This window comes from Bos indicus, chromosome 6, assembly GCF_029378745.1.
Source record: "Bos indicus isolate NIAB-ARS_2022 breed Sahiwal x Tharparkar chromosome 6, NIAB-ARS_B.indTharparkar_mat_pri_1.0, whole genome shotgun sequence".
In the NCBI taxonomy this organism is placed as follows: domain Eukaryota; kingdom Metazoa; phylum Chordata; class Mammalia; order Artiodactyla; family Bovidae; genus Bos; species Bos indicus.
The window spans coordinates 73,097,834-73,112,263 of record NC_091765.1 but is presented as its reverse complement, the minus strand read 5'-3'; the positions used below and the strand labels follow the sequence as shown (position 1 = coordinate 73,112,263).

Sequence of the window (14,430 nt, the reverse complement as noted above, 5' to 3'; positions counted from 1 at the left end):
GTGTCTGACTCTTTACGACTCTATGGACTGTAGCCTGCCAGGGTCCTCTGCCCATGGGACTCTCCAAGCAAGAATACTGAAGTGTGTTGCCATGCCCTCCTCCGGGGGATCTTCCCAACCCAGGGATCGAACCTGCAGCTCTTATGTCTCCTGCAGTGGCAGGCAGGTTCTTTACCACTAGCACCTGGGAAGCCCTCAATATAGATGTTCACCTACTTATTCAGCACTACAACTGAAAGTCAAGCCTTTACTGCCTCTGGGCTCTTAAGTTAAAGCACATTTTAATAAAATGATCAATAAAACTGTGAGTCAGAGGTGATGAAAGATACCTACCTCCTGTCTATACTGAATACCACAAGTACCCTTTTGACCATGTCGACTAGCAAATTTGTCTCCAATCTGTGGAATTCTAACAGAGCGTACCTAAATTCACATAAAAATAACTTAGTTAGGTCATTCTGGTTTACTTTCTATAAACAACAATATGACAAAGCTATACTTACCCTTATTTTACAAAATTTATATCCTTCTTGGTTGAGAGTTACCATAACCTGATCCACAATGCCCGTCTCACTAGTCCTGAGAAAAGTGCTACAGTCTCTCTTTGTATAGCGTCTATTAGTGCCCTCCAATTCATCTTCATTTTCAGGCAAGGTGACTGTTTTGCCTATAATAACATCATCTCCTGATACACGAACTCCAGGAGCTATCAAACCATCATCATCCAGCTTGTCATAAATAGCATGTCTCATACCTGAGAAGAAAGAGAATTTTCTGAAATGGTAATACCATAAAGAAAAGTATTTAAAATGTCACATAATCCCTCTCTCAAAAAGATTAAAAAGCAAATATATACATCCCTTTTAACCAAAGAGAAGTTCACAGGAATATCTAACACATGTTACAGTAACATGCCCTTAAAAGGCACTGGACTGAGTACTGGAAAATCAAGATTCTCCATTTGCTAAGTGACTTTGGATAAATGTGTTGCCATCTTTTGCTCCCTATATTACATGAGAAAGAGTTATCTATGTCCTCTATACAAAATCTCCCACAGAAAACTTGAAATCTAAACTGTAACCTTAACTCCACTGAAAATCAGTTCACTACTACACAGAAGCACCCACAGGAAATGTGAGTACAAAAACGTGTTACTTCATGCAATACTGTTAGAAGCCAAAACTGTAGCAGATATTCCCCCAGGACATCCCATCCATCCCAAAAGCTGTATATAGCTTTTAAATGTCTGTAAAAACAGTAACTAGAAAATAAATCTGAGTTTTTCAGAAGAAACAAAGTTGTAGACATTCTCTCACTATTTATCTGCTAAATATATACATATACTGTGGCCAGACAAACACTATGGTCACATCAGAATGTGAAGAGGGGAGGAAGTTCCCATGAAAATACGTAAACTAAGGGACAGGACACAGTACAAGTGAGAATGAGGCTGGGTGTGTCCCATGCAATTATATGGCCTCTCTTCTTTCCTAAATCCTTTCCTCAATGCAGAATAGAAGAACAGACCTAACAGAATAAAAGGATAGAAGAATAGACCTAACAGAATAAAAGGATAGAAGAACAGACCTAGCAGAATAGAAGGACTATAGTAAGCCCACTCCAGCTGTAAAGACTTCAGGCAAATATATCTATTTCCTTAAATATAAGCTCTAAGAATGACTAGCAAACATACTCCCACACTGCATAAAGGAGGGTGGGAAGACAAAACCCAGAAAAACTAATCAGGAGTTAACTTTGAATTCCATAATTTCACTGTCAGTATCACTTACCCTGGCAAGTTTCACGTGTAGGCTTCTCAAAAACTTCTTCTTGATCAAACCCTTTTTTAGATTCCTGTTCCTTGTATGATCGATAGAAAACAGACCTAAAAATACAGGGTTCTAAAGTGAACTTTATTTTCCTTTAATAATACAACTTAGAACATACCAATAATTTTTACTTAGTTGATATCTGGTAATTTTAACCACGGCAATTAAACTATGAATCTAGGACAGGAGTTAACTGTATGAAGGGTCAAACTTAAGTCCTAAGAGCTATTACACAGGTCACCCATGTAACATTTGATACTTAACACAGCTTGAACTATGAGAACAGGAATACTAAGTCCAACCCTCGACCAAAATAAGAATCCCTCCCATAATAGCCCTCAGAGATGGTCACCCAGGATCTGCCCCAGTGCTTCTACTGAGAAATTTATGATATTAAGCTATAATGTCCAACTCTGGTCTGATATCCTCTGACAACTATACAGAAAAAATCTATCCTCTCTTCTAAATTCTCAGTTTTTTAACCAATTTTCACATGCCATGGATTTGTGATTTAATGTTCGACAATCAAACTGAATAACAGAAAATAAGACTGAAAAAGAAAAATACTATAATTTTAACAGTAGTTATTTAAGGGTCCTAAAACTTTAAGGTTTATCTTTACTTTTTAGAGCTGATTTCACCATTTTAACCCCTATACAGGCAACCATACAACAACCTATGTCTGACAGGTATCCACAAAGTTTTATGAATGGAGACAGATTACCTATCTTAACAGAAAAATTTCTCTGCTGTCAGATCAACATTTCTTCTTGCCTAACATTCAAAAAATTTGGACACACACGTCACACCTTTTTTTTTCTTTCTGGCTGTACCATGTGATACGTGGGATGTTAGTTCCCCAACCAGGGGAACCATGCCCTCTGCATTGGAGGTACAGAGTCTTAACCACTGGACGACCAGGGAAGTTCCCACATCTATTTTCAAAAAACTTTTTTAAAAAATTAAAATATTAATATTTCCACTATATCTGTATTTTGGAAACTGTTATAAATAGCTGACCTGAAAAAGCCACGGTCTACAGCTGAACGATTCATAATAACAGAGTCTTCTTGATTATATCCAGTGTATGATGCAATGGCTACAATTGAGTTGATACCTGTAGTATATTCAAATAGCAAACATTAAAGCATCACATGAGAAACAAAGAAAAATCACCTCTTTCTTTTAAATCTATCCTATTTAACTATATTTACCGCAAATGTTTTCACCATGGTAACTGTCAAAGTCTACTCCTCCTGGAAGAGCAATCTGTGAGAAAACTACTCTGATGGTTAAATGTTTAATATAAGCAAATCCTAATAGTAGTCACTCCCACTGTATCCACTTTCTAGTCAGTGATTATATACATGTAACCGTATATTTATAAAGTCCCTCCCCCAACCAGGTTTCATGGTTCTCACCAGAACCCTGTGCCATAAACAAGGCAAGTATTATTATTTGCCTTATTAGAAAGATCTAACAAAATAAGACTTATCCATGATCTCAAAGTTAATAAGCAATAGAATCAGGTTCCAGCTCTTGTCTCCTGACTTTAAGTTTGACCTGGTACTACCCTGTTCCTCTCTTCGCAGCCCTGCTCTGCTCCTAGATCCTCTCCCTATACTACAAAGAAAAGTGGTATTATCTTTTCTACCTCAATTTTATTTAGTTGCTACTGCCAAAACTATTTTTAATGAGACCTTAAGACTTAAAATATCAAGTATTGACAAACAAAACTGATAAACCTTTAGCCACACTCATCAAGAAAAAAAGGGTGAGGGCACAAATCAAAAATTAGATATGAAAACAGACAAGCTACAACTGACACTACACAAATATAAGGAGTCAGAAGAGATGACAACAAGTGACTATATGCCAATAACATGAACAACCTAGAAGAAACGGACAACTTCTTAGAAAAAGACAGAACCAGGGAGAACTAGAAAATATGAACAGACAAATCACAAGTACTAAAACTGAAACTGTGATTTAAAATTTCCAACAGACAAAAGAGTAGGACCAGATGGCTACAGAGGCAAACATTTAGAGAAGAATTAAGACCTATCCTCCTGAAACTATTCCAAAAAGTTGCAGAGAACAGAACACTCCTAAACTCATTCATTCTATGAGATCACCATGACCCTGATATCAAAACCAGAGAAAGATACCACAAAAAGAGAAAATTACAGGCCAGTATGCCTGATGAACACAGACACAAAAATCCTCAACAAAATATTAGCAAACTAAAGAAAAAACAAAACAAAACAAGAGTTACCACATAATCCAGCAATTTCACTCCTGGGCGTATATCCAGAAAAGATGAAAACGCGAATTCAGATGATACATGCACCCCAGTGTTCATAACTGCACTATTTATAATAGCTAAGGTACAGAAGCAACGTAAGTATCCATCAACACGGTCAAGCTGTATAATGCAGAGAAAGTACATAAAGATGCAGGATCCTCAAGGTAGGGGGGACCTGAAGATAGATGACATTTGCAGAAATCCCAGGGTCTTGGGAGATGTGATGTGCTCCTACTGCTATGGAAGCCAGCAAGAGGACTTACGTGACGTTTGTGATACATGGAATGGGCAAGACTTCCCTTGCACATCCTCACGACATACAGAGCTACCCTATGGCCCTCCCTCTCGTCCAGGTGACAGAGCCTGTAGATGCTAAATGGTCTTGGCCCTTGTAGGGCTTTCCTCCTCTGCTGTGACAACCCCTGATAGCCCACACACGCTATATCTACTGCATCCCAGGAAGCAACCTCCTCCATCCTACAACCTTTATCCAAGGTACGCAGGCAAGTCTGAAAGATCAGATAAATTTAGCTAAAAGCAGTAAACTTCTGAATTTTATTTCTAATACTTTCTTCTTAGCTTAAAAGCCCCAAATCAAAAAACAGTGTAGTGAAGAGGAAAGAGAACAAAAAAGGAAAATGGAGGAAAGACCTATTTCTGGTCTTAAAAAAAAAAAAGCCAGAGTTTGCATTCTGGGTTTACAAAATAAGTTGTACAACTTTGGGCAAATAACCTTTCTGATCCTGTCTCCACATCTGTAAAACAGAGAAGATACAACCACCACTATTACTAATCAATTAACATTTATTTCTCCCTTATGAACTGGTAGGCACAAAGCCATGAGTTTTAAGTGGATTTAACCATTTAATCATCACAAAAGCTTTGAGGCAGTTTGTAGGTGAAAAAACATCACAAAACTTTTATGATGCTTAGAAATAATATGTGTGAAGTACTTTGGATGGTATTTCACAAACTGCTCAAAATATACCAATAATTTTTAAAACATTATCTGTTATTCCAAAGACTATCAACATGTGAAATCTAGGATTACAATTCATCTGTCAGTCAGGCTGTCCCCACCCACTTCAAACCTCAGTTCAGCACTAAGGAAGCTCTAAGTACCCTGAGCCACTTTAAATCAAGGTGAACTTCTGTCACAAGGATCTCTGCTCCCAGAAGATACCATCCAAGGTAATAGTACCCTATAAAATAGGAATGATACTAATCAAAAGATCACTTAAGATAACCCAGTCTGCCCCTTCGCCTTAGAGATCAGAATCTGGTCAATGCAGCTGGCATATCAAGCAGGGACAGAGCTAATTATTTAGCCAGGAGGGTCAGGAGATTGGTTACATCGATGTGTGTGAAGTTGCTCAGTCGTGTCCAACTCTTTGCGACCCCATGGACTGTTGCCCACCAGGCTCCTCTGTCCATGGAATTTTCCAGGCAATAGTACTGGAGTGGACTGCCATTACATCAACAGATGTAGCAAATAACTCAACATACTGGGGACAATGGGAGCCAGGTTTCTCACTGTCAGAGAATGGAGTTCTAAAACAAACACTACAGTGTTGTACTGGGAGATATGGTATAAACTCATAGTTCTTTAGTATATATAGATATAAAAATAGTTAAAAGTGAGAGGAGTATATGCATGCATATATTTTCCTAGCTCCAGCAGCTGAGAGGACCTAGAAATGATGACACTCTAATACCAAGGACCAAGCCTAGCACCCAGATTTTGGTTTCCACACACTATCCTTCACTAAAAGAAGAAATGGCCAAGTCCAAGTTTAGGGGAAGAAAGGCACAAGATGAAACAAAAGGTAAGGAAGTGCTTAAAGAATGATGAGGACCTAATGGAGTCATCTTGAAGATGCTCTCACTGGAAAATCTGGGATTTCAGCATCAAAAAGGAAAGAATGATAAAATTAGAAGATCACCATTTGGCAACACTTACACAGTAAACTAATGTGAGATAAAAAATGGGATATTTACATCCTCTCAAAGTATCTTCTAACAAAGACTTATTACTCACTTAATAAGACTGCTAGAAGACATATCAATAACCTCAGATATGCAGATGACACTGCCCTTATGGCAGAAAGTGAAGAGGAACTAAAGAGCCTCTTGATGAAAGTGAAGAGAAGAGTGAAAAAGCTGGCTTAAAACTCAACATTCAGAAAACTAAGATCATGGCATCCGGTCCCATCACTTCATGGCAAATAGATGGGGAAACAATGGAAACAGTGACAGACTTTGTTGGGGTTTTTTTGGACTCCAAAATCACTGCAGATGGTGACTGCAGCCATGAAATTAAAAGACGCTAAGAAAAGCTATGACCAACTTAGACAGTGTATTAAAAAGCAGAGACATTGCTTTGCCAACAAAGGTCCGTCTAGTCAAAGCTATGGTTTTTCCAATAGTCATGTATGGATGTGAGAGTTGGACCATAAAGAAAGTTGAGCACTAAAGAATTGATGCTTTTGAACTGTGGTGTCGGAGAAGACTCTTGAGCGTTCCATGGACTGCGAGGAGATCCAATCAGTCCATCCTAAAGGAAATCAGTCCTGAATATTCATTGGAAGGACTGATGTTGAAGCTGAAACTCCAATACTTGGGCCACCTGATGCAAATAACTGACTCACTGGAAAAGACCCTAATGCTGGGAAAGATTGAAGGCAGGAGGAGAAGGGAACAACAGAGGATCAGATGGTTGGGTAGCGTCACCAACTTGATGGACATGAGTTTGAGCAAGCTCCAGGAGTTCATGATAGGGAAGCCTGGCATGCTGCAGTCCATGGGGTCGCAGAGTAGGACATGACTGAGTGACTGAATCAAACTGAGCAAGTACAATACTTATATTTAATAAAATGTGGAGAAGCCTGACAGTCACTATCTTAATTACATGATAAAAGTTAGAATCACTAACAATGGGACATAGAGACAGCATATGCCTCCTGACATGATGCCCTAAGAATGAAGCACCAGTTCTGTTAGCCCTGCCAAGAATTCATAACCTGAATATAAACCACAGGAAAAAACAGTCAAATTGAAATTGAGAGACAATGTATAAATTAACTTGACTGGACTCTTCAAAAATGTGAAGGTCGTAAGAGACAAGGAAAGACCAAAGAACTGTTTCAGACTAAAGAGACATGCAGAATCCTGGATTAGACCCTAGACCCATAAAGGACATTATGAGGACAACTGGCAAAATCTGAATTTGGGGACTACTGATTAGATGGGGATCAGTGCTGACCCCCTGATGGTGACAGATGTGCTGTGCAGAATATCTTTGTTTTTAGAAAATATACACTGAAAAATTAAAGAGTGATGGGGCTTCCAGGCCTGCAACTTACTTTCAAAAGGTTTAGGAAGAAAAAGAAAGGGAAAGAACACTGCAAGTGTGGTAAAATGTGAACCCAGAAATCTGGATGGATAGTATACGGGAGTTCTTTTTAATAGTCTTGCAACTTTTCTGCAAGCTTTAAATTATCTCAAAATAAAGTTTTAAAATAGCTGACAAGATTAAGGCATGAAGCAGTAACAAAACTGAAAGGCACGTGGTCCCTACCAGCCATGCCCTTACCACTTCATATCAGTGCCAAAGGAACATTCTATTTCAAATTCAATTCTTCACAATATTTCTTTTCTTCTCTAGCCATTAAGAAACTATCATCTAAATGTCAAGAAAACACCGGCACTGCAAACACAGACCAAAGATCCCGGCACACTGCAGACAGAGTAACAGATTCTGCTTTTCTAGTTTCTTTTTCTAGACAAGAGTAACCCCTTGTGGAGGACTCTTAAATCATTCTAAGCTGTTGAGAATCTGCTATCAAAATGCTAGATCCCATATTACAGTAAATGATTTAAAGCCACTATTTACAAGGTACACTTTACTAAATGTTATCCACAGTCAAAGCCAAAATTGTGCTAATATGGTAAGACAACAACTGTGTGGAAGAACCATGCTGTCTCCTTTATATTCAACTCTCTTATACCCTTCAGACTTCTCTGCACTATTTCAAGAAACTGTTGTTCTGAAATCTCTTCCTGGAAATTCCAGGGTTTTCTCCTTATCAGATTCATTTCAAATCTCTTCTCCTCCTGATTTCTTTTCCCCAAGTTCTGGCTGTCTCTGACTTTATTCTCACTCTGAATTTTCCCTGAGCAATTTCAGTCATCTATAATTATCATTAACATAGCAAAAACTTCACAGCTCTTGATTTGACATTTCTTCTAACTGTATTTGCAACTCACTGTTGGAAGATCATTCCTGAGATGATGTGGCAGCAACTCAAAATCAACATGTCAAAAACTGAACTTGTTATCTTACCTCTAAAACCTCTTCTTTCAATCTAAAGAGAGTGGATGTACGTATAACTGACTCCCTGTGCGGTGCAGCAGAATATAACACAATACTGTACATCAACTATAATCCAATAAAACTTAATTTTAAAAATAGAACCTCTTCTTTCTTCTAACATGCTCCCAATATTATTAATAGTCTCTCTCTCTGCTAGATCACCCAAGCCGAGAAGACCAACAATATTTCCAATTCCTTTCTTCCCTCTCTTCATAATTTCACATCCAAACAGTAATCAAGTCCTATCAAATGTATTTCAACAGGTGTTTCAACCCCTTATACTTTTTCACTTCTTAGTAAGAACGGTACCAATTCTCACTTAGACCACTGCAAGAACCTCTAAGTTATCTCCCTACTTAATACCATATCTGACTCTATTTTTTAGGTGGCAGCCAGCATGACATCCAAAATAAACTTCCAACTGTAGTACTTCCGTGTTCAAAAAGGCTAGACATTTTCATTCTCAAAATAAAATTCAACGCGCTGTTTCCATCTCATGAGATCAAGTACCATTCCCATGCATTTACACTCCATCCACACTGAACTAAGTACTGACAGTTGCCTTCATGCCTCTAGGCCCTAGTTCAAACCATCTCTCAAATTCAATTACCCTTTCGTCAACTTTACTCTGGGTCAAAATGCTACCTCCCCCATGAAATTGGCACTAGACTCCAATAGGAATCAATCATTTCTTTCACTCTGTGCTTCCAAAGGAATCTATATCTCCATCATAATACTTTCCACACATTTACCTTTTTATTTAATTGTGCTCATATTTTCCTGCCACAGTGTAAATTCTATGAGAACCGAGACTGTGTCATATGCATTTTATTAATCCTTCAAAGCACCCACAAAAATGCCTTAACCATGGCAGGATCTTACAAAATGTAGAACAAAACTGAACATACCTGCTGGCAGCTCTCTAAATCGTAGATACTCCATAGACCGTGTAGTCACAAGTGGTTTTTGAGGATAATACAGAACATGGGCCAACGTATCCATACGAACATGAAAGTTGGTGATATAAACCCCCATAGCCTGCTTACCCATAGCAGACTGGTATGTGTTTCTAGGGGACTAAAAGTAGAAATGAAAAGCACAATCAATGAAAATGTATTTACTTCTAAATAAATAGACTCTACAGGGTACTTCATAAACCAGAAATATGGTTGGTAAAGTTTCTACTTTTTCTGGAATAAGCAATTATGGCTATTAAGAGTCAAAAACAAGAATTATGCATATTAAATGCTGTAATCCATAGCCTTTACACTACAAGGCTTTTCTTTCAGAAGAAACTATAGACTAATTTCTAATTTTTATTTTACTTCCCCCCAATTCCTCACAAAGCATAGTTAAAAACTGGTACCAACCTGGTTATGATCAGGAAAAGGAATAATAGAGGCACAGACACCAAGAATCATTGATGGATGAATTTCACAGTGTGTATATGTGGAACAATAAGCTACTTCTTTCTCCTGTAAATCATCTGGGGTCATTGCAAGCATCACTGTTTCTTCTTCAAGAGTATCAATATATTCTACCACCCCACTGGCCACAAGATCCTGCCAACTAAAGAAGAATTCATTTAATTTCCTTACTTCCTCAACTATCTTAGTTAACTAGGCTTCCTACTTAATAAAGAGTATTCCTATATCTGTATGTACTCTTATAGGAAGAGTCTTAAAATACATATATTATTGTTAACAGTGGGGAAAAAAAAAGTTACTGAACAATACACATAAAGTATGGCTCTGTAACTACTATTAGTTTGTTTTTATCTGCTCTGATCTAAAGAACCTACTTGTGAGGCTAGGGGGTGAGTATATAAAAACAAAGAATAATGTCTGGAGGAATATATACCCCAGTTGGTAACAGTACTTACTTTCGAAAAGGAAGGTGTGAACTGGAGGCTTTTATATATTTTATTACATCTATTTTTTGAATTTTTTTTTACAACAAAACTATATACATTCATATATCACTAGTAATAAATTGTAAAAGATTTTTTAATTAAATTTAGTATATTTTCATATTATGTTATATATTACTTCATCACATAGGTTATTTCTTTTTCTTTGGCCATACCACATGGCATGTGGGATTCCAGTTCCCTGACCAGGGATCAAACCTGAGTCCCCTCCGAGCAGTGGAAGCTCAGAGCCTATGTAGGTCATTTTTTATTAGTAGAGATAGTCTTTACCATGTCACAAAGACTTTTATTCTTAAATAAGACGATACAAGTCTCTTGAAAGAAAGTGTTAAGTCATTCAGTTGTATACAACTGATAATGACCCCCTGGACTGTAGCCTGCCAGGCTCCTCTGTCCATGGAATTCTCCAGGCAAGAATACTGGAGTGGATAGCCATTCCCTTCTCCAGGGTATCTTCCCAACCCAGGACTGAACCTGGTCTCCTGAATTACAGGCAGATTCTTTACCGTCTGAGCCACTAGGGAAGCCCCAAGTCTCTTACTTAAAAAAAAAAAAAAAGAACAACAAATGTAACTGCTTATGAGTTCAGAGTTTCTTTGTTTTTTGGGTCAAAGAAAATATTCTGGAATTAGATAGTGGCAATGGTTGTACTATCTTGTGACTATACTAAAAACCACTCAATGATACTTTAAAATGTTTTATGTCATGTTAATTATATCTCATTTTAATTATATCTCATTTTTTTCCTAACTGCATGTTCTCACCTGTAATTGTTATATTCTCTCTCTTTCAATTGATCAATGTGTCTCTTCTTCAAAAGCAGCTTTTGTTTTTCCACAATTAGAAGTGGTCTACAAATACGGCCTGCATCTGTATAGATCCGAATCTCCCGCTCTCGAATATCTCTGATCATAGAAACCTACACATAAGAAGACAAAATAGTCTCATGAATTTATATCTTCTCTGTATCATTAAGGCTGAGATAAAATAACATTAATAAATTATCAGATAAAACTAACAGATCTTAGTTGATCATTGTTCAATATGCTAAAAACCTAGGTATAATTTAAAATTTTATAGAAGATAAATATTTAACCTTGATAATTATAGAGCTGAACAACATCTGGTAGTAATGTCATGCAAAATAAAATATGAATAAAATGTATTTTGGATATCAAAACACTAGTATGTGACAATTTCTTATTTTTGTCTCTGATAATTACATATACTTCACTGTGTAACCTTTCAATATCCAGCCCTGTGTCACTGCTTCAATCAAGCTTTCCCAATCGTAAGCCTGACTTCTCATGATAGTCTATCAGCAAATGGTTTAAAATCTATATGTCTAATACAGCAGTCACTAGCCACAGGTCACTACTAAGCACTTGAAATGTGACCATTCTAAAAGGAGATATGCTTTAAGTATAAACTACTTACTGAATTTCAATGATAAAATTTATCGCTAATAATTTTCCATGGATTATATGTTGAAATTATACTATTTTTGATGTATTAAGCTAAATAAAACACATTTATTTTCATCTATTTCTTTTTATCTTTTCTTTTTTCTGCCACACAACGTGTCTCATGGGATCTTAGTTCACCGAGCAGGGGCTGAACTCATACCCTCGGCAGAAAAAGCACGTAGTCCTACCACTGGACCGCCAGGAAATACCTTTTTTTTTTTTTCCCTTAATTTCTTTAACATGACTACTACAAAAATTTAATTGTCTATGTAACTTACATTGCATTTCTACTGGATAGTGCTAGAAAATATATTCCTGGAAAATATCAAAAATATTTTGGAAAAATTTACAATAAAGAACATAATATTAAAAGCACTACAGAATCTGAAGTGCCAATATCAAGAAGTAAACAAATAAAAATTTCCAGTGAATTTTCTAGATCTAATATATAATCTTAAAAGTCAACTAAGAAATGAATTGCTAATGAGTTGGGAAATGGAAAAATAGACTGGTATTTCTACATAAAAGTACTTTCAAAAAGTGAAATAACAACTGGATACTTTTATTAAAGAAAAGATTGGGTAGAGAATTCCCTGTTGGTCTGCGCTTTCACTGCTGGGGCCCAGGTTCAATACCTGGTGGGGGAACTAAGACCCACAAGCCACATAACGACGTAGCCATAGAAAAAAAAAAAAAAGATTGGGTTTATTTAAAGAAAAAGTTTGGATTATTCAGTTTTAAAACAACAGCAAATCATTAAAGCTTAATCAAAAAACACTAAGTTCTCCCAAAGTATAAAGAGTCAAAAGCCAAGAAAAAGAAAATGTCCCACATTCTTAGCCCACTTCCCATCCTTAGAAAAAATCTGAGATGAAACTGTGTGTGAGAGCAAAAACACCAAGAACAGCATTCTCAAATGCTTTCCTTGAATCCTTAGAGAATTCCTAATAGAATATAAAATATTATATTACAATAACAGAATATAGCTCTTTTGTCTTAACAGAGAGATATAAACTGAGCTGTGTCTCCTCAAAGGCCAAATAGAATCTTGTATTCCAAAGGAAATAGGTGTTCTCGAGAAGACTACTGACAGGAAAGCCTAACAGGTCCAACACAAAGCTAAAGTTATAAATGGATAAGATGAGAACCTCTGGTTATCAGGAGACATAAAGGAAAAGAAAAACTACTAGACTCCTAAAAAATATATACAATTCTCCTACTAAGAGGCTCCTAACAACATTCCCCAATAGGAGATTAAACAGCCCAGTTCAAGGACACAGGGCCGATTTACAGTTCAAACACTCACTCACTGTCAGACACTACATATCAGGAAACACACTCAGAACTGAAAATACAAAGTCATATTAAGACACATTCCTTGCCTCTGAGACATTAACAGTATAGTGAGAGAAGCAGGCACATAAATCAATAGTTACTATCTGGTATATGCATTTTGTCATAACTTATTCAAGGAAAATATGCTATATATAGTCACAGAGATAGGTCTAAATCAGGGGCTCAGTGAAGAGCCCAACAGATCAAATCTGCCCTTACCTGCCATCTATTTTTTTTAAAAAAGTTATATTGATTTGTGTACTGTCTACGGCTACTTTTCACTACAACAGCACAGCTGAATACACAACAGACACTGTAAGGTGAACAAAGACTAAAATATTTAATATCTGCTCCTTTAAAGAAAATGTTTGCCAACCTCTGATCTAAATCAAACTGGGGGGTCAGGTAAAGTATCCTGAAGAAGACAAGAGTTAATACTAGAGTTTTTCAGAATTAGTGAGATTTATCTTAGAAAAAAAAGTAAAAAACACCTTCTCCCTATTACCCGTTTTTGAGGAGGCATGGGACAGGCAGCACAATCATTTCAGATTGAGGGAAAAGGCCCATGGAAAGGTAAAGAGGCCTAAACAGCATGAAGAACTTAAATTTTATCCTAGAGACCACAGCAAACCTCAACAGAAACAAATGACATTAACAAAACTCTCAATCATAAAAAACACAATGCTGGTTCTTGGGCTTTCTCTCTCTCTGCCTGCTGCCCTCAAGTAAAGCAAGCTGCTCCTGACTTCAAGCTCTAAATACCCCTGGCTCAAAACCCAGAGTCTGCCTGCTAGAGGAAGACTTGGAGTAGCCAAACCTTGATTCTCTGCTTTGCTAGGTAGACAGGTGGCCAGCTTAAGTATGTTAGTTTCTCTCCAAATCCACTTTCACCCAGAAAGACCCAAAGGTGCAGATTTGGGAAAGTAAAAAAAAAAGCCTGAGCCCAGCCCTCAATGTATTACACTGAAAGCAAAAGCCATATTTTGGGGAGGAATAAAGTTCATTTGGTATTTTGATGATTAAAAAACAAAATCCTATACCCAGAGCACTTCAACATCCACCTAAACATAAAAGAATCTAATAGAGGTGTATCACATTTCAAGAATCAATCTCTGGATTCCAACAAAGGAAGTTATCAGAGATGATCATTCCTTCTTTAAAAGCACTGTCAGCTTCACAAAAAGATTCTCACA

General features: G+C 37.0%; 1 protein-coding gene across 1 annotated transcript in view; it reads right to left on the bottom strand.

Moving 5' to 3' along the window:
- POLR2B (RNA polymerase II subunit B) overlaps nt 1-14,430 on the bottom strand; it is a 43,910-nt gene that overhangs the window by 5,898 nt on the left and 23,582 nt on the right. Inside the window, exons 14-20 of the mRNA XM_019962813.2 lie at nt 11,201-11,355; nt 9,877-10,075; nt 9,415-9,583; nt 2,850-2,946; nt 1,791-1,885; nt 504-754; nt 334-423 (exon numbers count right to left, since the gene is read on the bottom strand). Of these exons, the coding sequence (XP_019818372.1) occupies nt 334-423; nt 504-754; nt 1,791-1,885; nt 2,850-2,946; nt 9,415-9,583; nt 9,877-10,075; nt 11,201-11,355 (1,056 nt within the window). The remainder of the gene's footprint in view (nt 1-333; nt 424-503; nt 755-1,790; nt 1,886-2,849; nt 2,947-9,414; nt 9,584-9,876; nt 10,076-11,200; nt 11,356-14,430) is intronic.